This window comes from Amblyraja radiata, chromosome 32, assembly GCF_010909765.2.
Source record: "Amblyraja radiata isolate CabotCenter1 chromosome 32, sAmbRad1.1.pri, whole genome shotgun sequence".
NCBI classification, from domain to species: domain Eukaryota; kingdom Metazoa; phylum Chordata; class Chondrichthyes; order Rajiformes; family Rajidae; genus Amblyraja; species Amblyraja radiata.
The window spans coordinates 27,798,222-27,818,667 of record NC_045987.1 but is presented as its reverse complement, the minus strand read 5'-3'; the positions used below and the strand labels follow the sequence as shown (position 1 = coordinate 27,818,667).

Genomic DNA, 20,446 nt, shown 5'->3' with positions numbered 1-20,446 from the left:
TGTGGCTAAAGTACACATTGACAGATTTTATTAAAGGCCATTTTTATACATTTTGGTTTCACCATGTAGAAATTACAGCTGTGTTTATACATAGCCCATTTCTGCAGATGCTGTCAGCCCTGTTAAGTATTTCCCCACATTTCCTTAGATATCAGGATGATTCTCACAGCTCAAGGCAACTCTCCAAGGCATTAGCTATTTAAGATAACTTATTTGGCAATAAATTATTTCAAATTCTGCAAGGTGATATATTTTAGCTATTAGATTTACTATTCAACAACTACCATTGGTGTTCATGGCCCAAAGAAAGCACAATTCTCAGTCCATCATAACTAAAAGATGTCGAATTCTGTTTGCATTGTCACTAATGCAAAACTAATTGAATGCAGATTTACCTTTTCCCTCGTACTTTTGAGATCCGTCTCAGCCTCCATTAATAGTCTATCGGCTTCTCGTAACTCTGCCCTTCGCTTTGAGAGAGTTAATTCAACACATTCAATTTCATCAATGACATCATCATGTCTCTTCAGGGACTTTTCTACTTCAAGTTCATTCACAAGCAGATCTATATGGCCATCTAAAAAGTCTCTGTGAAAAATAATGATCATTTGTCAGAAATGTGATGCAGTTACTTTTTAATCCAGCACTACCAGTAACATTTATTAATTCTGAATTTATCATGAATGCATCCTGCATAAAATAAATGGGGATAACTTGAAATCAAAGTATATGCACAATTCAAAGTAATGTACTGTTCACATGTCCATAACATTTGACAATTATGCAGAAACCACACTATAGTCGAGCTTCTTTCCCAATCTGCAAGAATTGAGCTATTTTGGTTATAAAATTTACTATTCAACAACTATTATTGTTTCCATTTACTTCAGTCGCGGAGAAAGCAAATAAATTAATTTGGCGAAACAAGGAACTGCAGATGTTGGTTTACAAAATAAGACGTAGGTTGGTGGGGGCGCTGCGAGACGGCTGCCCCCCCCTCTTGTATGTTCCCCCTTCCCCCCTCCCTCTCTCCTCCCCCCTCCCTCTCTCCTCCCCCCCTCTCTCCCTCCTCTCCCCCCTCCCTCTCTCTCTCTCCTCCCCCCCTCCCTCTCTCTCTCTCCTCCCCCCCTCCCTCTCTCTCTCCTCCCCCCCTCCCTCTCTACTCGCCCCCTACATCTCCCCTCCCCCCCTGCCTCCCCTCCCTCTCTCCTCCCCCCCCCTCTCTGTCCCCCCCTCGCTCTCTCCCCTCCCTCACCCCCCCTTCCCCCCCTCCCTCCCTTCCCCCCTCACTCTCCCCCCCTCCCTCTCTCCCCCTCTACCGCACATTCGGGAAACAGACGGGTCTGCACTGGTCTAGTGTATGAATATATCTATCTATATATTAAAACTGTGTGTGTGTGTGTGTGTGTGTGTGTGTGTGTGTGTGTGTGTGTGTGTGTGTGTGTGTGTGTGTGTGTGTGTGTGAGAGCGCGCGCTTGTGGGTGTATGTCAGATTCCATTTTCAGATTAGGCCCTTTGATTCCTTGGTCGGCCAACACCACACGCTGAAACTCCGAGATTTTTTCCATTTCGGTAGAGATTTCACTTTTACATTCACTAATCCACTCCTCATTACATTTCATCGTGTTTATGTACACATTTTTAATAAAATCCTTCCCCCCCCCAAAAAAATTCAGATGTTAAAAAAAACCCAGCTCTCATCCATAGAATGTTGGTGAACGTTCCATCGTGTGATGTCACAATGCCATCCCTCACAGATATCCAATCGAAATGGATCTCATTTACATATGCCTTTGCACCAGCACCAGCCCCAACCCCAGTCCCCCCCCCCCCCCCACCCCCGCAGCCTGTGACGAAGCGCGTGATCACGTGTGTGGGAATAGAGAAAGAGGATTGGGGGTGATAGGGAATGGGGAATAGCTGGACTACCTCTCTCCCTCCCAACTCTTTCCCTTCTCTCCCCCACCCCTCTCCCCCTCCCTCCAAACTCTTCCCCCTCCCTCCCTCCCCTACCCCATCTCCCTCCTCCCCTCCCTCCCCCACCTCTTCCCCTCCTCCCCATCCCTCTCTCCTCCTCCTCACCCACTCCTCCCCCCACCCCCATCCCGCTCTCCCCCACCCCCCTTCCCTCTCCCCCAACCCCCTTCCCTCTCCCCCACCCCCCTTCCCTCTCCCCCACCCCCCTTCCCTATGTCCCCACACCCCCTTCCCTCTCTTCCCCCTCCCTCCACACTCTTCCCCCTCTCCCCTACCCCATCTCCCTCCTCCCCTCCCACCCCTCTCCCCCTCCCTCCAAACTCTTCCCCCTCCCTCCCTCACCCCATCTCCCTCCTCCCCTCCCTCCCCCACCTCTTCCCCTCCTCCCCATCCCTCTCTCCTCCCCCTCACCCACTCCTCCCCCCACCCCATCCCGCTCTCCCCCACCCCCACCCCTCTCCAAACCCCTCTCATTCTCCTCCCACCCCCATCCCTCTCTCCCCACCCCCATTCCCCCTACCCCTCTTCCACCACTCTCCTCATCCCTCCCCACTCTTCCACTTCTCTCCCCCTTACCCCACCTCTCCCCCTTACCCCACCCCTCTCCCTCCCTCACCCCTCTCCCCCTCTGTCCTTCTTCCACCACTCCCCCTCTCACCCCACTCTTCCACTTATCTCCCCCCTTCCCCCACCCCTCTCCCTCCATCCCCCACCCTCTCTCCCCCTCCTTCCCTCTCTCCCCCCCCCACCCCTTCCCCCTCTTCCACCACTCCCCCCTCCCCCTCTCCTCACCCCTACATTTCTCCACCTCCCTCCCCATTCTTCCAATTATCTCCCCCCACCCCGCCCCATCTCCCTCCCCCCTCCCTTCCCTCTCCCTCCCCACTCTTCCCCCTCTCTCCGCTCTCCCCCTCCCTCCACACTCTTCCCCCTCTCCCCCCTACCCCTTTCTCCACACTCTTCCCCCTCTCCCTCCGCAAAAATAATATGTGAATGCTCCATTTACCATAATTCCGACTGGTAACTACGCACTTCGTCCGAGCACATCGCACGCGTCATGCAAGCCGTCTTAAATGACCACTTAAACTGTCATTTGGCAACCTAAAAAGCTGCCCAGCTTGCCCGGCTAGCTACAGAGAAAAAAACAGTGTGAGCCCTGGAGAGGTGACGGAGGGATTGGGGGAAGGGAGGAGGAGAGGGGAAAGATGTGGGGGGGGTGAAGAGGAGAGATGAGGGGAAATGAGCCGTACCTGCGCAGTTGGGGGCTGTGTGTGCGTGGTGCAATCTTGCGTTGGGGGGACGGGTTGCATTGGGGAGAACGGGTGAGTGGTGGAATATTGCATTGGGGAGCGGGTTGTGTTGGGGGACCAGGCCTCCCATGTGACATGGACCCAACGGGTCCCACTCAGTCTAGTATATACCTATAAAAGTCTAATCTTGTGCGTGTGTGATGTATGTTGTGTATCTTCATCAAAACGCTACACGCTAATGCTTATATTTTTACATATTATGACTCACATTTTCCCCCTCCACGCCGTAAGCATGTTCACTTAAGATTTCATCCTATATTTCATGTTATTCATGATTAAAGCTTCACTAATGCCCACTTTTTACTGTTAAAATCCTTCCTGCCAGCTTCTAACACACATCAATACAAAGTTGCAATACAGGAACACTTTGAACTTTTCACCTCAATGGGATATTTCAACAGGAAGGGAAGGGCCAATTGGTATTGCAATTGCTGCGGCAGGCAGAGGAAGTCCAATTGAAATTTTTATAAAGTCAACTGCTGAGGGAGGCAGGGGAGTGCTGGAATCTTACGTTCGGGAACGGGTTGAGTTGGGGGACCACACCTCCCGTGGGGGCTATGGCTTAGTGGTGCAATATTGCATTGGGGAACGGGTTGCGTTGGGGGACCAGGCCTCCCATGTGACAGGGACCCAACAGGTCCCAGATGGTCTAGCATCTAAATAAAATTAACTTGATTATATATCACAGGTATCACAATTAAAACACTTAACACATTTAATTGCAGTTAGAAACACTAGAATGCGATTAAATGAAATTGAATATATTTAAATTTAAAACTTAATTAAATCTAGGAAGCAATTACCCACACTGTTGATAGTGATTGAGTGGTTGCAGGTGGTTCAATGACAGATTTAGCAACAAAAATCATAGGACATTAATTTCAATGCAAGTTTCCCAATTTTCTTACTACAGATCTATGGGAAGGTCCATGGAGATAGATGAGACATAAGGAAAATAAATCCATTGAATTCATTTTACTGGTGTTTCTAAGCGCAATTAACCTATAATGCAAAAGGGTCCCCAATGAAGATTACTTCTGGAGAACAGCTCCATAAGTTGCCCTGAAGCCAGACGACCAAAAATGTGGGTAGCTGTATGATCCAGGTCATTATGATTATGAATAATTTCTAAATATATAAAATTATTACATTTGACCCAAGGTAGATTCCCTTTAACATTTACTTAAAAGACAAATTAATGGAACAGTATTTGTTTAATTTTGTAAGATCGTAGCAAAAAATAACGATGAATTAGTTGCCAAATGCTTTCACATCTCTTCTCATCTCCTTATCTCACAGCTTTTTGTCTTTTTTCCTATATCAAAACATTCCTCTCACTTGCATCCACATGTCACTTGCCAGGCTCTGTCCTGCCCCACCTCTCTTCCAGCTTTCTCCCTCCCACCACCATAGTCAGCGTGAAGAAGAGTTCCGACCCAAAATGTCACCTAAAGATTTTCTCCAGAGATGCTGTCTGACCCACTGAGTTTTACCAGCATTATGTATATTTTTTTATAAACCAGCATCTGCGGTTCCTTTATTCGTCATCTTTGATGAATGTGACCCGAATAATGTTGATTTAGTTTCTTAAGCACCCTTTCAACTATGTGTTGTGATTTGTATTGGTCCCAAAAAGGCAATTCCTATGAATCTTTAAAAAAATCTAGATCTTTGTCAAAAGCTTGCCTAAAATGCAACAACTCTTAGGTTCTGGCATACCATTAGCAAAGTACTGAACCCTTTCTTCAGTGATCTGTTTCTTACTTTTGATTGCTGCGTTTATGGACCACCTTGTGCAGTTCCTCAACTTCTTGCTCCAACTCTTCCCTGTCATGCAATAGGTCTTGGATGTCACGACGAAGTTGTTCAATCTGCTCATGATGACGCTCTACGGAAGCAGTTGTTTTTGGATCCTTGGATTTACGAGATCTTAAATGTGCTACTATATCTTCTAGTTTACTGACTTCATTCTCCTAAAGGACAGAGGAATGTAAAAATTGAGTTATGTCATGGAAATACACTTTTAAATCTAGCTGAAGGACTGCTAATTATATTGCAACAAAATTAATCTTTCTATATATCACTATATTTACCAGAGTTTAGTTTAAACAAGACTGTATAAGCAACTGACAACATAACACAGACATCTCACCAGATCATGGTGCTCCAGCACATTGCAGTGAAGAACACCGTCAGGAATAAGAGGGATGGTAAAGTTGACAGGAGGAGGTCCATAAACAACTTGTGTACCAGGTGGTGGTGGTCCATAAATAATTGTGCCTGGGCAGACAGGTGTAACATTGGCTGGTTGTGCAGGTGGAGGTCCATATACTACAGTCCCTTGCGGCAAAGGAGTAGCATCAGGGTACATTGTGTAAATAACTGATCCAGGTGGGGCAATAAATGCTTGTTTAGGAGTTCCATTTTCATCACTTTCGGTCCCACTATCTTCTTCATCACCTGCTAATATATTTTAAAAGTCTTATAACATTTGAAATAGTTAATCCATTATTTTCTTTATCACATTTGCACATGCCAATTATGATAAAAAATCTATTTATATTCCGTTAAATACAATTGTAATTTTAAAACTTTTTTCTCCAGAGATGCTGCCTGACCCACTGAGTTTTACCAGCATTATGTGTATTTTTTTGTAAACCAGCATCTGCGGTTCCTTTATTTGTCATCTTTGTTGAATGTGACCCAAATAATGTTGATTTAGTTTCTTAAGCACGCTTTCAACTGGAAAATTCTGGATTATAAATAGTGTCTTTAGACATACAGCATTATCCAAAATATTTAACGTCAAATTATGCTACTTTTCTAATGATTTTTTCTGAGTTTCATTGCTTTCTTTAATAACAATCAAAGAAAAGATTCTCCACAGTACGATATTTTAAATAAGTAGTGACTTCCTTTCTTCTGCTATGTTTCATACCTCTATGGATACGAGTCCATTGTGAGGTACGTCTTATTGGTGAATAAACCCAGTAGCCTCCTGGAACTGATGACGTATACTCTTCCTTGCCTCCTCTTCTAGGAATTGATCCAGGACTTGGAGATGGTGGAACTTGATGCAGAGAACTGAATCCAGAATCTTTTGTGTGACTGTTTTGAGACTTCAGGCTTGATGGCTAAAATAAAAGAATAAGAAAATGCAATTCAGTAACCCTGTTTACACACAGAGTCTAATCGCATCTCAACACAAAATAAAATTCAGTGCCGATTAGTTAATTGATGAGTTTCCCATTGTCAATTCAGGATTAATTGCCAGGAAGCATTTTCCTGGCCTTAACGTTGCAGATTACAATACCAAGTTAAACTTTGGTTAGAAGATAGGAAGTGCTGGAGCAACTCAGTGGGTCTGGTAGCATATTTAGAGAACATGGATAATGTTTCATTTCAGGACCCTTCTGCAGACTGATGGGGAGAGGGGAGAGGAGTTAGAAAACTGGAAGAGAGGAGGGGCAAAACAAAGCATGGCAGGTAAACGATTGATACAGGTGGTGGGGTTGATAGGCAGGTGGTCGGACAAAGACAAAAAAGATGAAAAGACAGAAGGTGTGAGAAAAGAATTGCAGAGTTGCGAATTGTGAAGCTAAATGAAGGAATGTAGGTGGAAGGAGAGGATAGAAATAAGTGCAAGTCCAGGTGGGCCATGATGGGGTTATCTATGGGAAGAAGGGAGAGGGTGATGTAGTTACCTAAAGTTGGAGGATTCACTGTTCATACTGTTGGGTTTAAAACTACGCAGGTGGAATATGAGGTATTATACCTCCAGCTTTGGTTAGTTGGACAGTTGTACTTGAAGATCAAGGGGTTTATGTGTAGCTATTGATGAGATGCAGGGCTCGTAATTAACGGTTGCCCGGGTGCCACTGACCACTCAAAGCACCGCCGGGCAACCTAAACACCGAGTCATTTTGCCCGGCTTGGCAACCAGATACTGGTTTGTACCGAAGACAGACACAAAAAACTGGAGTAACTCAGCGGGTCAGGCAGCATCTCTGGAGAAAAGGTACGCGACATGTTGTGTCGGCGGTGACGGCTGTATTGCGTGGGAAAGATACTAGGTGCGGGGTGAGGAAGGGTCGGAGCGAATGACGGGCCCCGAACAGCGGCTCCATCTCCTCCTCCTCCCACCCCCCTATAGCGGCCGCTGCCTGCAAATCCGCTAACGGCGCTTTTAAAACAAACCCCTCCCGCACGCCGAGGCCGGGAGGAGGGAGGGAGGGGGAGGCCTCGGCGTGCGGGAGGGTTTTGTTTTAAAAGCGCCGTTAGCGGATTTGCAGAGGCCCTTATCAGGGCGGGCGGGGGGCGGGAGGAGGATGTGATGGAGCAGCTGTCGCGGCCGCTGTTGCCGCAGCCGCCGTTGTGCGGGACGCCGTTGTGCGGGACCTCCCCATCCCCCCCCCCCCCAAATCTATTCATCCTGCGCTGATCACCCTATCCACCTCGCATTGATTCTCCTGCCCCTCCCCCCCCCCCCCATCCATCCTACACTGGTCCCCCAATTCATCCCGTACTTACCCCTTTCCCATCCATCCTGCACTTCTCCTCCATCCATCCTATACTGATCCCCCATCCATCCTGTACTAATCCACGCATTCATTCCGTACTGACCCACCCTCCATTTACCCTGCACCTTCCCCTCATTCATCCTGTAGTGATACCCCATTCATCCTGCACAGACCCTCCGATTCACACTGTACTGACCCCCCCCCCCCTTCATCCTGCGTTGAGCTCCCCCCCCCCCCCCCCCTCCCATCCATCCTGTACTGATCCTCCCATTCAAGAAGAATGGGGGGGGGGGAACAGTCTGAAGTAGGGTCTCGACCCGAAACATTGCCTATTTCCTTCGCTCCATAGATGCTGCCTCACCCGCTGAGTTTCTCCAGCACTTTTGCCTACCCCCATCCATCCCGTACTGAACCCCCCCAATCAACACCACTGACATTCCCAGTGCTCTCCCCTCACAATTTTACCTACTCCAACCAACACGTACTAATTCACCTGCCTCAATCCATCCATTCTGCACCGACTGCCTTCTATCCACCCCGCACTGATTCACACACAACCCCCTCCCTGACCCTATTGTCCTGGAAATGTCTTCAGAGCGAACATTGACTATGTTTGATAACGGAATGCAATCAAATGTGTTTTAATTCCCATTATTTGTTTTAATCCATAAAGATGGATTAATTAAATTGTGAACACGTGAAACATTAAAACCAGTGTTCGATTGTCACTGCTTTCGTTGACACGTTATTACAGAATTCATTTCAACGGCAAATCAATGCTCTTAATATGGAGTATCAGTACTGTAGCTATTTAATGAGCAACATTCACAACTATACGTACGCATATATGTTACCATGGTCCAGGATTTATTGACACAGGTTGATCATACGCTGAATAATCCAACCACATTTTTGTTTGGAAGTGGAAAGAACCCCCACCGATGTTGAGCGTCTACCACTCTCAACAATCAACGAATGTCGTGAAATGCTCCCCACCTATTGGCACAAAGGACTTCTTAACATCTTGTCCTGTGTATTTGATTCTGATAGAAATTGCATTAGTTGCAATGTGTAAAAAGAGTTGAGATACTGTCTTGTAATTTTGCTGCATGTCATTGTGGGATATATCATGTCTTGATTGGTGAATATGTTTAGTTTGTGACTTTATTTGAAGCAGAAACAATATGTGAATGCTTCATTGAGTATAATTCCGACTGGTAACTACGCACTTCGTCCGAGCACATTATCGCACGCGTCATGCAAGCCATCTTAAATGACCACCTAAACTGTCATTTGGCAACCTAAAAAGTTGCCAAGGTTGCCCGGCTGGCAACAGGGAAAAAAAGTTAAGCGAGAGCCCTGAGATGATACGACTGTATTCACTCCCCTGTATTCTTCTCCCCTCTCCCATCAGGCAAGAGGTACAGGGGTCTGAAAAAGCATCTCTCAAGATTCAGGCACAGTTTCTTCTCAGGCAAGTGAACTGGCCTCTCATCATATGGAGTGCTGTTCTGACCTCATATCTATGTCATTGGAGACCTTTGAGCTATCTTTAATTGGACTTCATCTTGGACTAAATGTTGGTCATAGAGTGATACTGTGTGGAGGCAGGCCCTTCGGCCCAACTTGCCCACACTGGCCAACATGTCACAGCTACACTAATCCCACCTACCTGCGTTTGGTCCATATCCCTCCAAACCTGTCCTATCCATGTCCCTGTCTAACTGTTTCTTAAATGTTGGGATAGTCCGTGCCTCAACTACCTCTTCTGGCAGCTTGTTCCATACACCCACCACCCTTTGTGTGAAAAAGTTATCCTTCAGATTCCTATTAAATCTTTTCCCCTTCACCTTAAATCTATGTCCTCTGTTCCTTGATTCACCTACTCTGGGCAAGAGACTCTGCGCATCTACCTGATCTAGCCACTCATGATTTTATACACCTCAATAGGATCACCCCTCATCATCCTGCGAATTCAGTCCCAGCCTACTCAAACTCTCCCTATAGCTCAAACCTTTTAGCCCGGATAACATCCTTGTAAATCGTAACTGTACCCTTTCCAGCTTGACCACATCTTTCCTAGAACATGGTGCCCAGAACTGAACACAATATTCTAAATGTGGCCTCATCCAAGTCTTATACAACTGCAATACGACCTCCCAGCTTCTATACCCAATACTCTGACTGATGAAGACCAAAGTTCCAAATGCCTTTTTGACCACCCTATCTACCTACAATTCCACCTTCAAGGAACCATGCACCTGCACTCCTAGATCCCTCTGTTTTACCTGTGGAGCCCTACCTGTGGAGACCCTGCCTCTGCCCATGTTAGACTTCCCAAAATGCAATAGCTCAATTTTCTCTGTATTAAATTTCATCAACCATTCTTCAGCAGACCTCGCCAATCGATCAAGATCCTGTTGCAATTTTTCACAATCATCTTCACTGTCTGCAAAACCACCCACTTTTGTATTTTCTGCAAATTTGCTCATCTTGCCATGCATGTTCTCATCCAAATCATTGATATAGATTACAAACAGTAACGGGCCAAGCGCTGAACCTAGAGGTACACCACTAGTCACAGGCCTCCAGTCCAAGAAGCAACCTTCCACCATCACCCTCTGCTTCCTTCCATGAAGCCAATTTTCTATCCATTCAGCTATATCTCTTTGGATCCCATGCGATCTAACCTTCCAGAGCAGCCTACCTTGTCGAATGCTTTGATGCAATATATACAACATCGACAACTTTGCCCTCATCGACCCTTTTGCTCACGTCTTCAAAAAGATTTGTGAGACACGGCCTCTCATGTACAAACCCATGTTGACTATCCCTAATTAGCCCTTGTCCGTCTAAATGCCTGCATATTCTATCCCTCAGAATACTCTCTAGTAACTTTCCATCTACAGATGTTAAGCTCACTGGCCTTTAGTACCCAGCATTTTCCCTGCAGCCCCTCTTGAATAGAGGCACAACATTTGCCACCCTCCAGTCTTCCGACACCTCTCCTGTATTTAAGGACGGCTCGCAATTTCCTCTCTGGTTTCCCACAATGTCCTCGGATATATCTGATTAGGTCCTGGAGATTTGTCTACCTTCATGCATGATAGTACCTTCAGCACCTCTTCAACCGTGACACTGACTGCGCTCAAGACACTTCCATTGACTGTCCCAAGTACCTCTGCCCTCCTGTCTTTCTCCCCGGTAAATACAGAAGAGAACTACTCACTGAGGACCTTGGCCATCTGTGTGGCTCCACATAGAGTTGACTGCTTTGATTCCTGAGGGGTCCCAATATCTCTTTCAGGTTACCCTTTTCCCTTCTGTATTTATAAAATCTCTTGGGATTGTCCTTAATGCTATCTGCCTTTAGCTATTTCCTGACCCCTTTTTGTCCTTTATCCTTTATTGTTGTAATCAATATCCTTTATTTGTGCACTGTGGACAGCTTGATGTAATCAGAAATAGTTTTTTCTTTGACTGGATAGCACACAAAAAGGTTTTCACAGTACTTCAATGCATGTGATACTAATAAACTAAATTAAACTAAAATAAATCTAGAGTACCTTACAAAGTGACTTAATTGCAATCACGTAAAAAGCCACGACACCTTGAAATGAACTATATAATTCTAAAAAGTCCAAACCCTCAAAATAGAAAACAAAATGAATGTGTTATATGGGGCAAACAGAAAGGTCGGAAGTCAGGAAGGAGTTTTATAGGACTTTAGTTAAGCATCATTTGGAGTTTTGTGTACAGTTCTGGTCGTCGTCCCATTGCAGGAAGGACGTGGAGGCTTTGGAAGGGTGCAGAGGTGGTTTACCGGAATGATGCCAGGATTAGGGGATGTTAGCTACTGGGAGAAGTTGCAGAGACTTGGATTGTTTTCTCTGTAATGCCGCCAGTTGTAGGTTGACCTGGTCGAAGTAAATAAAATGATGAGTGTCACAGATCAGATAAAGAGTCAGAACCTTTTTCCCCAGGATGGAAAAATGAAATACATAAGGGGCATAGCTTTAATGTAAGAAGATCAAAGCTTAGTGGAGATGTGTGGGACAGGTTATTTTTTTACACAGAGGGTGGTGAATGTCTAGTATACACTGCTGAAGCAGATATGATAGAGGCATTCAAGAGACTTTTGGATAGCCATGTGGACCTGCAATGAATGGAGGGGATTATGTGCAGAAAGATAAGAGGTGGTCTTGGCATTATGTTTGGTACATACATTGTGGGTCAAAGGTCCTGTATTTGTGCAGTATTGTTCTATGTTAAAATTGGTGCTTTACTTGTTAAAAACATAACTCATTAGATATGAAATTATTTTTTTCTCACCGGTTTGGCACGTACTAAAATTATGAAAAAATTGATGACAACCAAAAACATTGATAATTTTGTATTTGCCTCACTTTTGTTGAAGACGGCACAAAGTACCAGTACCCTCTTCTTTTCAATGGATCCGTTATACTGGTAATGTAATCATTCTGATTGCTTAGGATATTTCTGAGAGCAGAGATTTCATCCATCAAGTCTTCCATTTCAGTTAAATTACCTAAAAGACAAAAATATTCACTTGTAAAATCATGTCAGCTGGACTGGAAGGAGCCATCAGTGAGAAATCCTTATGGCGACAGAGCGTATTGTTTATTATGGACCTGACACTTGGTTTTAACATGGCAAGTAGCATATCCATGTAGATATACAATTGGAACACAAACAGAAATTTTATTTTATCATTCTTTAAACTTAAACAGTTTCTTTACAGTTGCCTTCAGAGATATTGTGCTTTTTGTATGAACTTAAAATTTAATTGGACCTGACTAAATAAATTGAGAATCAAAAGTGGCGCAGCTAGCAGAGCTGCTGCCTAACAGAGCCAGTAACCTGGGTTCAATCCTGACCTCGGATGATTTCTGTGTGGAGTTTGCACGTTTTTCCAGTGAGGTTTCTTCCGGATGCTCTGGTTTCCTCCCACATCCCAAAGACATGTGGGTTTGCAGCTTAATTGGCCTCTGTAAATTCCCCCTAAATTTGTAGGGAGCGGATGCGAAAATGGGATAATATTGAACGTGTGAATGGGTGATCAATAGCTGGCGTGACCTCGGGAGGGGGGGGGGGGGGGGGGGGGGGGGACAATGGGCAGCTTCCATGCTGTACCTCTAAACTAATAAATAACTCCTATAAATATTAAGGTTACATTTTCAACTTCTTTGAGGGGCATGAAGTTGGTAGTATGGATCAATCACCTTAACCGTCGGTAAATCATGGAGTTTTTACAAGGATAGGATTCTGTGAGCAAATTGATAATCCACTTCATAACCAAATTGGGAAAGTTTCTGTGAACTCAGAAACAATGGTAGACATAACAAATATTTAATAAGTTTTAAAACTTCCCAGAACAGTTTCAGACAAATGTAAAAATGTTGATAATTTTATTGCGTGTGGAATCAAATTATGGTTACATCTATGCCCACTCAATTTTTAAAATTACCAGCGTCAGACTCTCTGGTCTTTCGATGCAAAGACAAATGGCTCAGTTGACAATGGAGAGAAAATGTAACAGTTGAAATTTTGTCAACTGGACTTACAAGCCTTATATATGTGCATATATAAAGAAACCTACAGTCACAATCACAAAGCTATGTAAAAATAAAATGTATTTGCACTGCACCCTCTCTTGTATGATTCAGATGATCTTGGAGGCGCTTCACTTCTGCTTGTTGTCGATTTAGAGCTCGACTTAGTCTTTCAATTTCCAGCTGCTGGGTATTCACACTTTTTGCTCCAAATTCAAAAGTCTGCATTTCATCCAGAATCTAAACCATTAGTCATCCATGGATACAAAAAGGTACATATGAATTAGTACACCATGTACTGCAAGCGTCTTTCCTACTTGTAAAATACTGTTAACTTTGAAAGGAATTGGCTAGGTTGTAACCTATTGTGTAGTGACTCCTTGGATGAAAATGGTTAAAGGGATAGCATGAGAAATGGAGAGCAACTAGATGGCTACAGGGCAACAGTAAATAGATTCTGGCCACAAGGATCGAATGGGAGCATTCAATAGTAACCTTGAGTGAACATTCTGTTGCAAATTTGTGTACAGTAAACACTCGTTATAAAGGACCATGGGGTGGGGGGAGGGGTGGTGGGATTAAAGGAGGTGCCGGACCACCAGTTGCCACAAAATCGGTGGTGGACCTGCAGTAGAAACAAATAAATGCAGATATTGGTTAATAAACAAAGGACTCAATGTGCTGGAGTAACTCAGCAGGTCAGGCAGCATCTTTGGAGAACATGGAAATATGACATTTCAGGTCAAGGTCCGTCTTCAGACTCTAGGTCTGGAACTGGGCCTGGAATCCAGATGCGTTGACAGCCCCAGCCTGCTGGTGGTCAGGGGTGTGGCAAGGATCAGCGGAGTGGCAAGGTCCATCTGCTACAACCAAAATCCAAAGAGGTCCATAATAGAAGGGTTTACTGTAATTACTTTTCGCAATTACTACGAATTGTTAACCCTGAAATGTTACTGATAAGTCAAGGGGATAACACAGACTGGAGGTGCTCGGTGGTGGGGACTTCGGCCTCGCATTGGGTTGAGCGCGGTGCCAACGGAAAACTGCGAGCCGTGCCTTTTCGCTGGGCAGCTTACAACCCAGTGGTATGAATATTAATTTATTTAACTTCAAGTAACTACGGTATTCCCTCTCTATATCCCTCCCCCACCCAAGTCACACCGGGTTCTCATTTTCACCCAACAAACAACTAACAATGGTCTGTGTCCTTTATCATTACTTTGCATATCTTTCATTCATTGTTCTTTATCTCTCTACATAACCTTCTATATCATTCGTTTCCCTTTCCCGTGACTTTGTCTGATGAAGGGTCTTGACCCGAAACGTCACCCATTCCTTCTCTCCATTGATGCTGCCTGTTACGCCAGCTTTTTGTGTCTATCTTCAGTTTAAACAAGCATCTGCAGTTCCTTCCTACACATGAATATTAACTTCTCTAACTTCAAGTAACCTTTGCTTTCCACCTTCAGCCCTCACCTGGTTTTCTTTGTCCTTTAGTAGGCTTTGCAGCAGCTCAATTTCAGCCTCTGCTTTGGCAAGACCTCGAGCCGCCCGAATTGATTCAGCGTGGAACTTTTCTGCTATTTCCATTTCCTAAAACGAGAAGAGTGATTTACAGCAGAAAAAAAATTGAGAGTTAATATGCTTTGACGAACAATTTGGATACATTTGAAAATAGAAGTCCTGGATGGGCCGAACTGTCTACAATGTATGTCACCTCTGTCCTCTCTTGATTGAGTTTTTGAACAGTTCCCCGAAGAGCTCTCATGCGGTCCTTGGCCGTGAAGAGCTCTTTGGAATCCATCTTGTCAGAAGCAGTCATGGTTGCCTTCAAGTCTTTCACCTCCTTCTCAAGATTACACAACTTTAAGTGAGTTCTTGCATCCTCCATTTTACCCTGCAAATAACAGTAAAACAATGTAACATATTGAGCGTTTTTCCCCCCCAATATCAATACATTTATAAACTCAATGCTTCAAAAAAGTATGTAACCATTAAAAAAAAAAAAAGAATTACAATAAATACTGGAGACATATAGATTGCAGAAGTTAGAATCTGGAGCAAAGAGCAAATTACTGGAGGAACTCAATAGGTTACATAGCATCGGTGGAGTGGGGGGGGAGGGAAGAAATTGTCACTGATGCAGCATTTTCTTGCAGCCCGATGCCAACATTTATCTATTCATTAAATTCATTCTTGTTTTGACACTTTCATATTTCTAATTTCAAGACCTTCCTGAACAAAGCAGGCTCATACCTAATCATGTGCAGAACAAGACCTCCTGATTAACTTGATAAGTGATAGAAGCAGAATTAAGCCATTCAGCCCATCGAGCCTACTCTGCCATTCAATCTTGGCTGATCTATCTTTCCCTCCTAACCCTATTCTCCAACCACCTCACCGTAACCTTTGATTCCCACACAAGAACCTGTTAATCTCTGCTTTTAAAATACACAATAACTTGGCCTCCACATCCTTCTTTGGCAATGAATTCCACAGATTCACTCACTCCTCATCTCCTTTCCAAAGGTACGTATTTTTATTTTGTGGTTGTGACCTCTGGTCCTGGTCTCTCCCAATAGTGGAAACATCCTCTCCACATCCACATTATTCAGGTCTTTCACTATTTGATATCCCCGCTCATTCTTCTAAACTCCAGCGAGTACAGACCCAATGCTGTCAAGTCAACCACTAATCATGTTAACCATCTCATTCCATATACCCATCACCCTCTGAGTGTAAAGTTGCCCTCAGGTTCCTATTAAATCTTTCCCCTCTCACTTTAAACATACGTCCACCGTAGGTTCTTGATTCCCTATCTGGGGTAAAAGATCCTACCGATGACCCCTCATGATTTTATACACAACCATAAGAACACCCTCAACCTCCTGAGCTCCAAGGGATAAAGTCCTAGCCTTCTGTTTTTTTATCTCTGTGTTTTGTCCAACCAAATGTCTATCAAAATTCCTCTCGCATGTATGTCCTCCTCCTCTCCACAATCAGAATGAAGAAGGGTCCCAACCAGAAACATCATCTATCCATATTCTCCAGAGATGTTGTCTGACCTGCTGAGTTAATCTAGCACTTTGTCATTTTTTTGTATAAACCAACATCTGCAGTACCTTGTGTCTCCTTTCATCTCACAACTCTGCAACCTTATCATTAACCAAGCAAGCTTCTCCAAAGTGTGTAAGAAGGAACTCCAAGTGATCCCAATCTGCGTACGAACATAACTCCAAATTGAAACACAGAAAACTAATCCTCCTGCCAGGATAACATTTCCATATCTGTCATGGAAGTCAGGACCAGCTATGTGATGAGCTTGTTTTGCAGCAACTTGGCGAATGTTCCAACTGGACTGAGCCAGCAGTTTGCTGGTCAGAGGCACTATCTCTGTCGCCCTCTCTCTCACATAAAATGGCGGACCAATCGAAACGTCACCCATTCTTTCTCTCCAGAGATGCTGCCTGTCCGCTGAGTTACTCCAGCTTTTTGTGCTAAGCTTCTCCAAAGCCTTTCCATCAAAGGAGCTCTACATTTAATCACTCCCACAAATTTCTTCTTTTATGGCTCTCATTCCATTTTTAGATTTATACCCTGTAAAGCACCTCAGGGCAGATATCCGTTTTAAAATCATGAAAACTGATACTGTGTCAACTGCTAATGTGGGGCTGGCCCAAATCAAGCCCCACAAATTCTGTGAAGAGATTTCTATTATTACAATTACCCAACAGAGTGATAAATCACAGGAGATATGTTCATATGAAGTGTCAGCGGCAAAGTGTTACGTGATTTTTGGGTTAAAACAGGTCATCCAATTGCAAGTATTTTTTAAATTATCAAGTTACTTTGTTCTCTTTATCTTCAAGTTCTTGTAAAAGTTGATCCCGGTCTTCGTCCGCCTCCTGGAGCTGCTTGTCGGCAAGAGCCTGTAACTCTTGCATATTTCTCAATTGCTCCTGGAGACTTGCAATTTTATTCTTCAGCTGCTGTGCTTGAGCTTGACCAATCCGCTTCTCAGACTTTATCTGTCACAGAAACCACAACTATTATATGGAAAGAACCATTATAAACCATTGGATCAGTTGAATCAAATTAGCACAGCATACATGTTAAGGATTTGGAATGAGTTTGGTGCTTACAGAAAAGTAAAATATTCATTATTTTCTTGTTTTTTTTTTATCATTACAAAACTTTTTTTTTGTCACATAAAATGTGGAAAAATGTAATTAAATACATGTTATACTTTTCTGTAAGCACCAAAGTAACATTAGCAAATTTGCAGATGACACAAAGTTGGGTGGCAGTGTGAACTGTGAGGAGGATGCTATGAGAATGCAGGGTGAGTTGGACAGGTTGGGGGAGTGGGCAGATGCATGACAGATGAAGTTTAATGCGGATAAATGTGAGGTTATCCACTTTGCTAGCAAAAACAGGAAGGCAGATTACTATCTAAATTGCGTCAAGTTGGGAAAAGGGGAGTACAACGGGATCTGGTGGTCCTTGTACATCAGTCTATGAAAGTAAGCAAAGGTACACAAAAAAGCTGGAGAAACTCAGCGGGTGCAGCAGCATCTATGGAGCGAAGGAAATAGGCAACGTTTCGGGCTGAAACCCTTCTTCAGAGTTTCTCCAGCTTTTTTGTGTACCTTCGATTTTCCAGCAACTGTAGTTCCTTCTTAAACACTATGAAAGTAAGCATGCAGGTACAGCAGGCGGCGAAGAAAGCGAATGGCATGTTGGCCTTTATAACATAGGAGCAAAGAGGTCCTTCTGCACTTGTACAGAGCCCTAGTGAGACTACACCTGGAGTATTGTGTGCAGTTTTGGTCCCCTAATTTGAGGAAGGACATTCTTGCTATTGAGGGAGTGCAGCGTAGGTTTACAAGGTTAATTCCCGGGATGGCAGGACTTTCATATGAGAGAATGGAGCAGCTGGGCTTGTACACTCTGGAGTTTAGAAGGATGAGAGGTGATCTCATTGAAACATATAAGATTGTTAAGGGCTTGGACACGCTAGAGGCAGGAAACATGTTCCCGATGTTGGGGGAGTCCAGAACTAGGGGCCACAGTTTAAGAATAAGGAGTAAGCCATTTAGAACGGAGACGAGGAAACACTTTTTCTCACAGAGAGTGGCGAGTTTGTGGAATTCTCTGCCTCAGAGGGCGGTGGAGGCAGGTTCTCTGGCTGCTTTCAAGAGAGCTAGTTATGGCTTTTAAAAATAACAGAGTCAGGGGATATGGGGAGAAGGCAGGAACGGGGTACTGATTGGGGATGATCAGCCATGATCACATTGAATGGTGGTGCTGGCTCGAAGGGCCAAATGGCCTACTCCTGCACCTATTGTCTATTGTCTACCTAAAAAATATATATTTTCAATGAGAAATAAAGTTGAATACTCTTCCCATTTTACAGAAAATATTTCTAAACCAGAATCCCTGGACTATTGGGATAAGTGTGGTAAAATATTTGATAATTTGTCAATGGATGCCTGTATTTATTTGTGCTTCTTGGCTTCCTAATCTCTTGGTTTTATTGCTAACTTTGTCATTCAGGAGCTAACTGGAATAACCACAATGCAGTATTTGCAGGATATTACTCGAGATTAACAAATAGAAATTCTAGTTCCACATATAACTGCTCAATTTCCATCATATATTAAACATTAAATGGACAAGAGTTATAACAACGATTAGAGTCACACAGCGCAGAAACTGGTTCTGCGGCTCAACATGTTAAGAAGCCTCATCTAAGCTAGTCTCGTGTGCCAAAACCTTGATTATATCCCTCTAAATTCTTCCTATCCATGCAACCTTCCAAATGTCCTTTAAATGTGGTTATAGTAACCTGTCTCAACTACTTCCTCTGGCAGCGTGTTCAAAGTACCCACCATTCTGTGTGTGCAAGTTTACCCCTCAACTTCCTATTAAATATTTCCTCTCCAACCATAAACCTAAACCTTCTTGATTCCTCTATTGTGGATAAAAGACTATTTATACCCCTCATGATTTTATACACCTCAATAAGATCACCCCTCAGTCTCCTGCACTCCAAGGAATAGAGTTCTAGCCTGCCCAACCTTTCCCTATAGCTCATGCCCTCGAGTCCTGGCAGCATCCTCATAAATCTTTTCTACCCACTTTCCAGCTCTGGCATCTTTCCTACAGCAGGGTGATCAAAACTGAACACAATACTCCAAGTGCGGCCATGCCAACATCTTGTACAACTAGCCTCTCCTTAATGCATCTTAGGGTGCTTAAACTATCAAGATGCAAACTATTACTTTACTTCATGAGTGAAGGACAATACAGTAAACGCTCATTTTAATGGACCACTTTGTAATGAACTTCTATTTTAGCGACCGACCTGCCGATGCCACCCCGGCTCACACCGCCCTCCCAGCACCGGTTTCAAATGCAATCCCCGGCCCCCAATGTGCACCAGCGAGCCTTTATTCACCCACCGTATGGGTTCCGTTGACACGGCTGTTGTTGCTACTCAAGTTGTAGCCTTCTGGGGACAGTCTTTCCACAAGCCACTGCCACTGACAGGACGCGTTTGGTCATCGTAGGGCTCCCTCCCCTCTCGCCAGCGTATTTGACCATTGTATTTTCCACTCAACATCTCCCTCCCCCCCCCCCCCCCCCAACTGCCACAGCCTCCTCCACCTTCTCTCGTTGCACTGTCCACTCAGCCTCTCTGCTCTCCCCCTCTACCACCGCCTCCTCCTCCCCCAGTCGCCACCATGCTCCACCTTGGAAGATATCGGCGACTGTGGGGGAGAAGGAGGAGGCGTGCAGACAAAGCGACGGGTGAGAGGGGAGGAAGCCCCACGGTGACCACGTGCATTTAGTCCGTAGCGTTGGCCTGAAGAAAGCGCGTCTACAACATTAGCCGCTACAACAGCCGCGTCAACCTCGAAGTGTTCGCTGGTGCAGCCCATCAGCATTGGCGCCTAGTTTAAAGGTGAAACTCAGCAGACTGAATCGGACTGAAGAAGGGTTTTGTGTCACCTTTCCATGTTCTCCAGAAATGCTGCCTGACCCACCGAGTTACTCCAGCACT

General features: G+C 44.4%; 1 protein-coding gene across 8 annotated transcripts in view; it reads right to left on the bottom strand.

Moving 5' to 3' along the window:
* cntrl (centriolin) overlaps positions 1-20,446 on the bottom strand; it is a 176,114-nt gene that overhangs the window by 75,890 nt on the left and 79,778 nt on the right. For 7 of the 8 annotated variants that reach the window (XM_033048986.1, XM_033048983.1, XM_033048989.1 and 4 more), the window contains 9 exons: positions 17,229-17,408; positions 15,098-15,277; positions 14,857-14,973; positions 13,476-13,620; positions 12,214-12,356; positions 6,226-6,421; positions 5,440-5,750; positions 5,052-5,260; positions 396-588 (listed from right to left, as the gene is read on the bottom strand). In XM_033048986.1, the coding sequence (XP_032904877.1) occupies positions 396-588; positions 5,052-5,260; positions 5,440-5,750; positions 6,226-6,421; positions 12,214-12,356; positions 13,476-13,620; positions 14,857-14,973; positions 15,098-15,277; positions 17,229-17,408 (1,674 nt within the window). The remainder of the gene's footprint in view (positions 1-395; positions 589-5,051; positions 5,261-5,439; positions 5,751-6,225; positions 6,422-12,213; positions 12,357-13,475; positions 13,621-14,856; positions 14,974-15,097; positions 15,278-17,228; positions 17,409-20,446) is intronic. The other variant, XM_033048985.1, reaches the window with a different exon arrangement.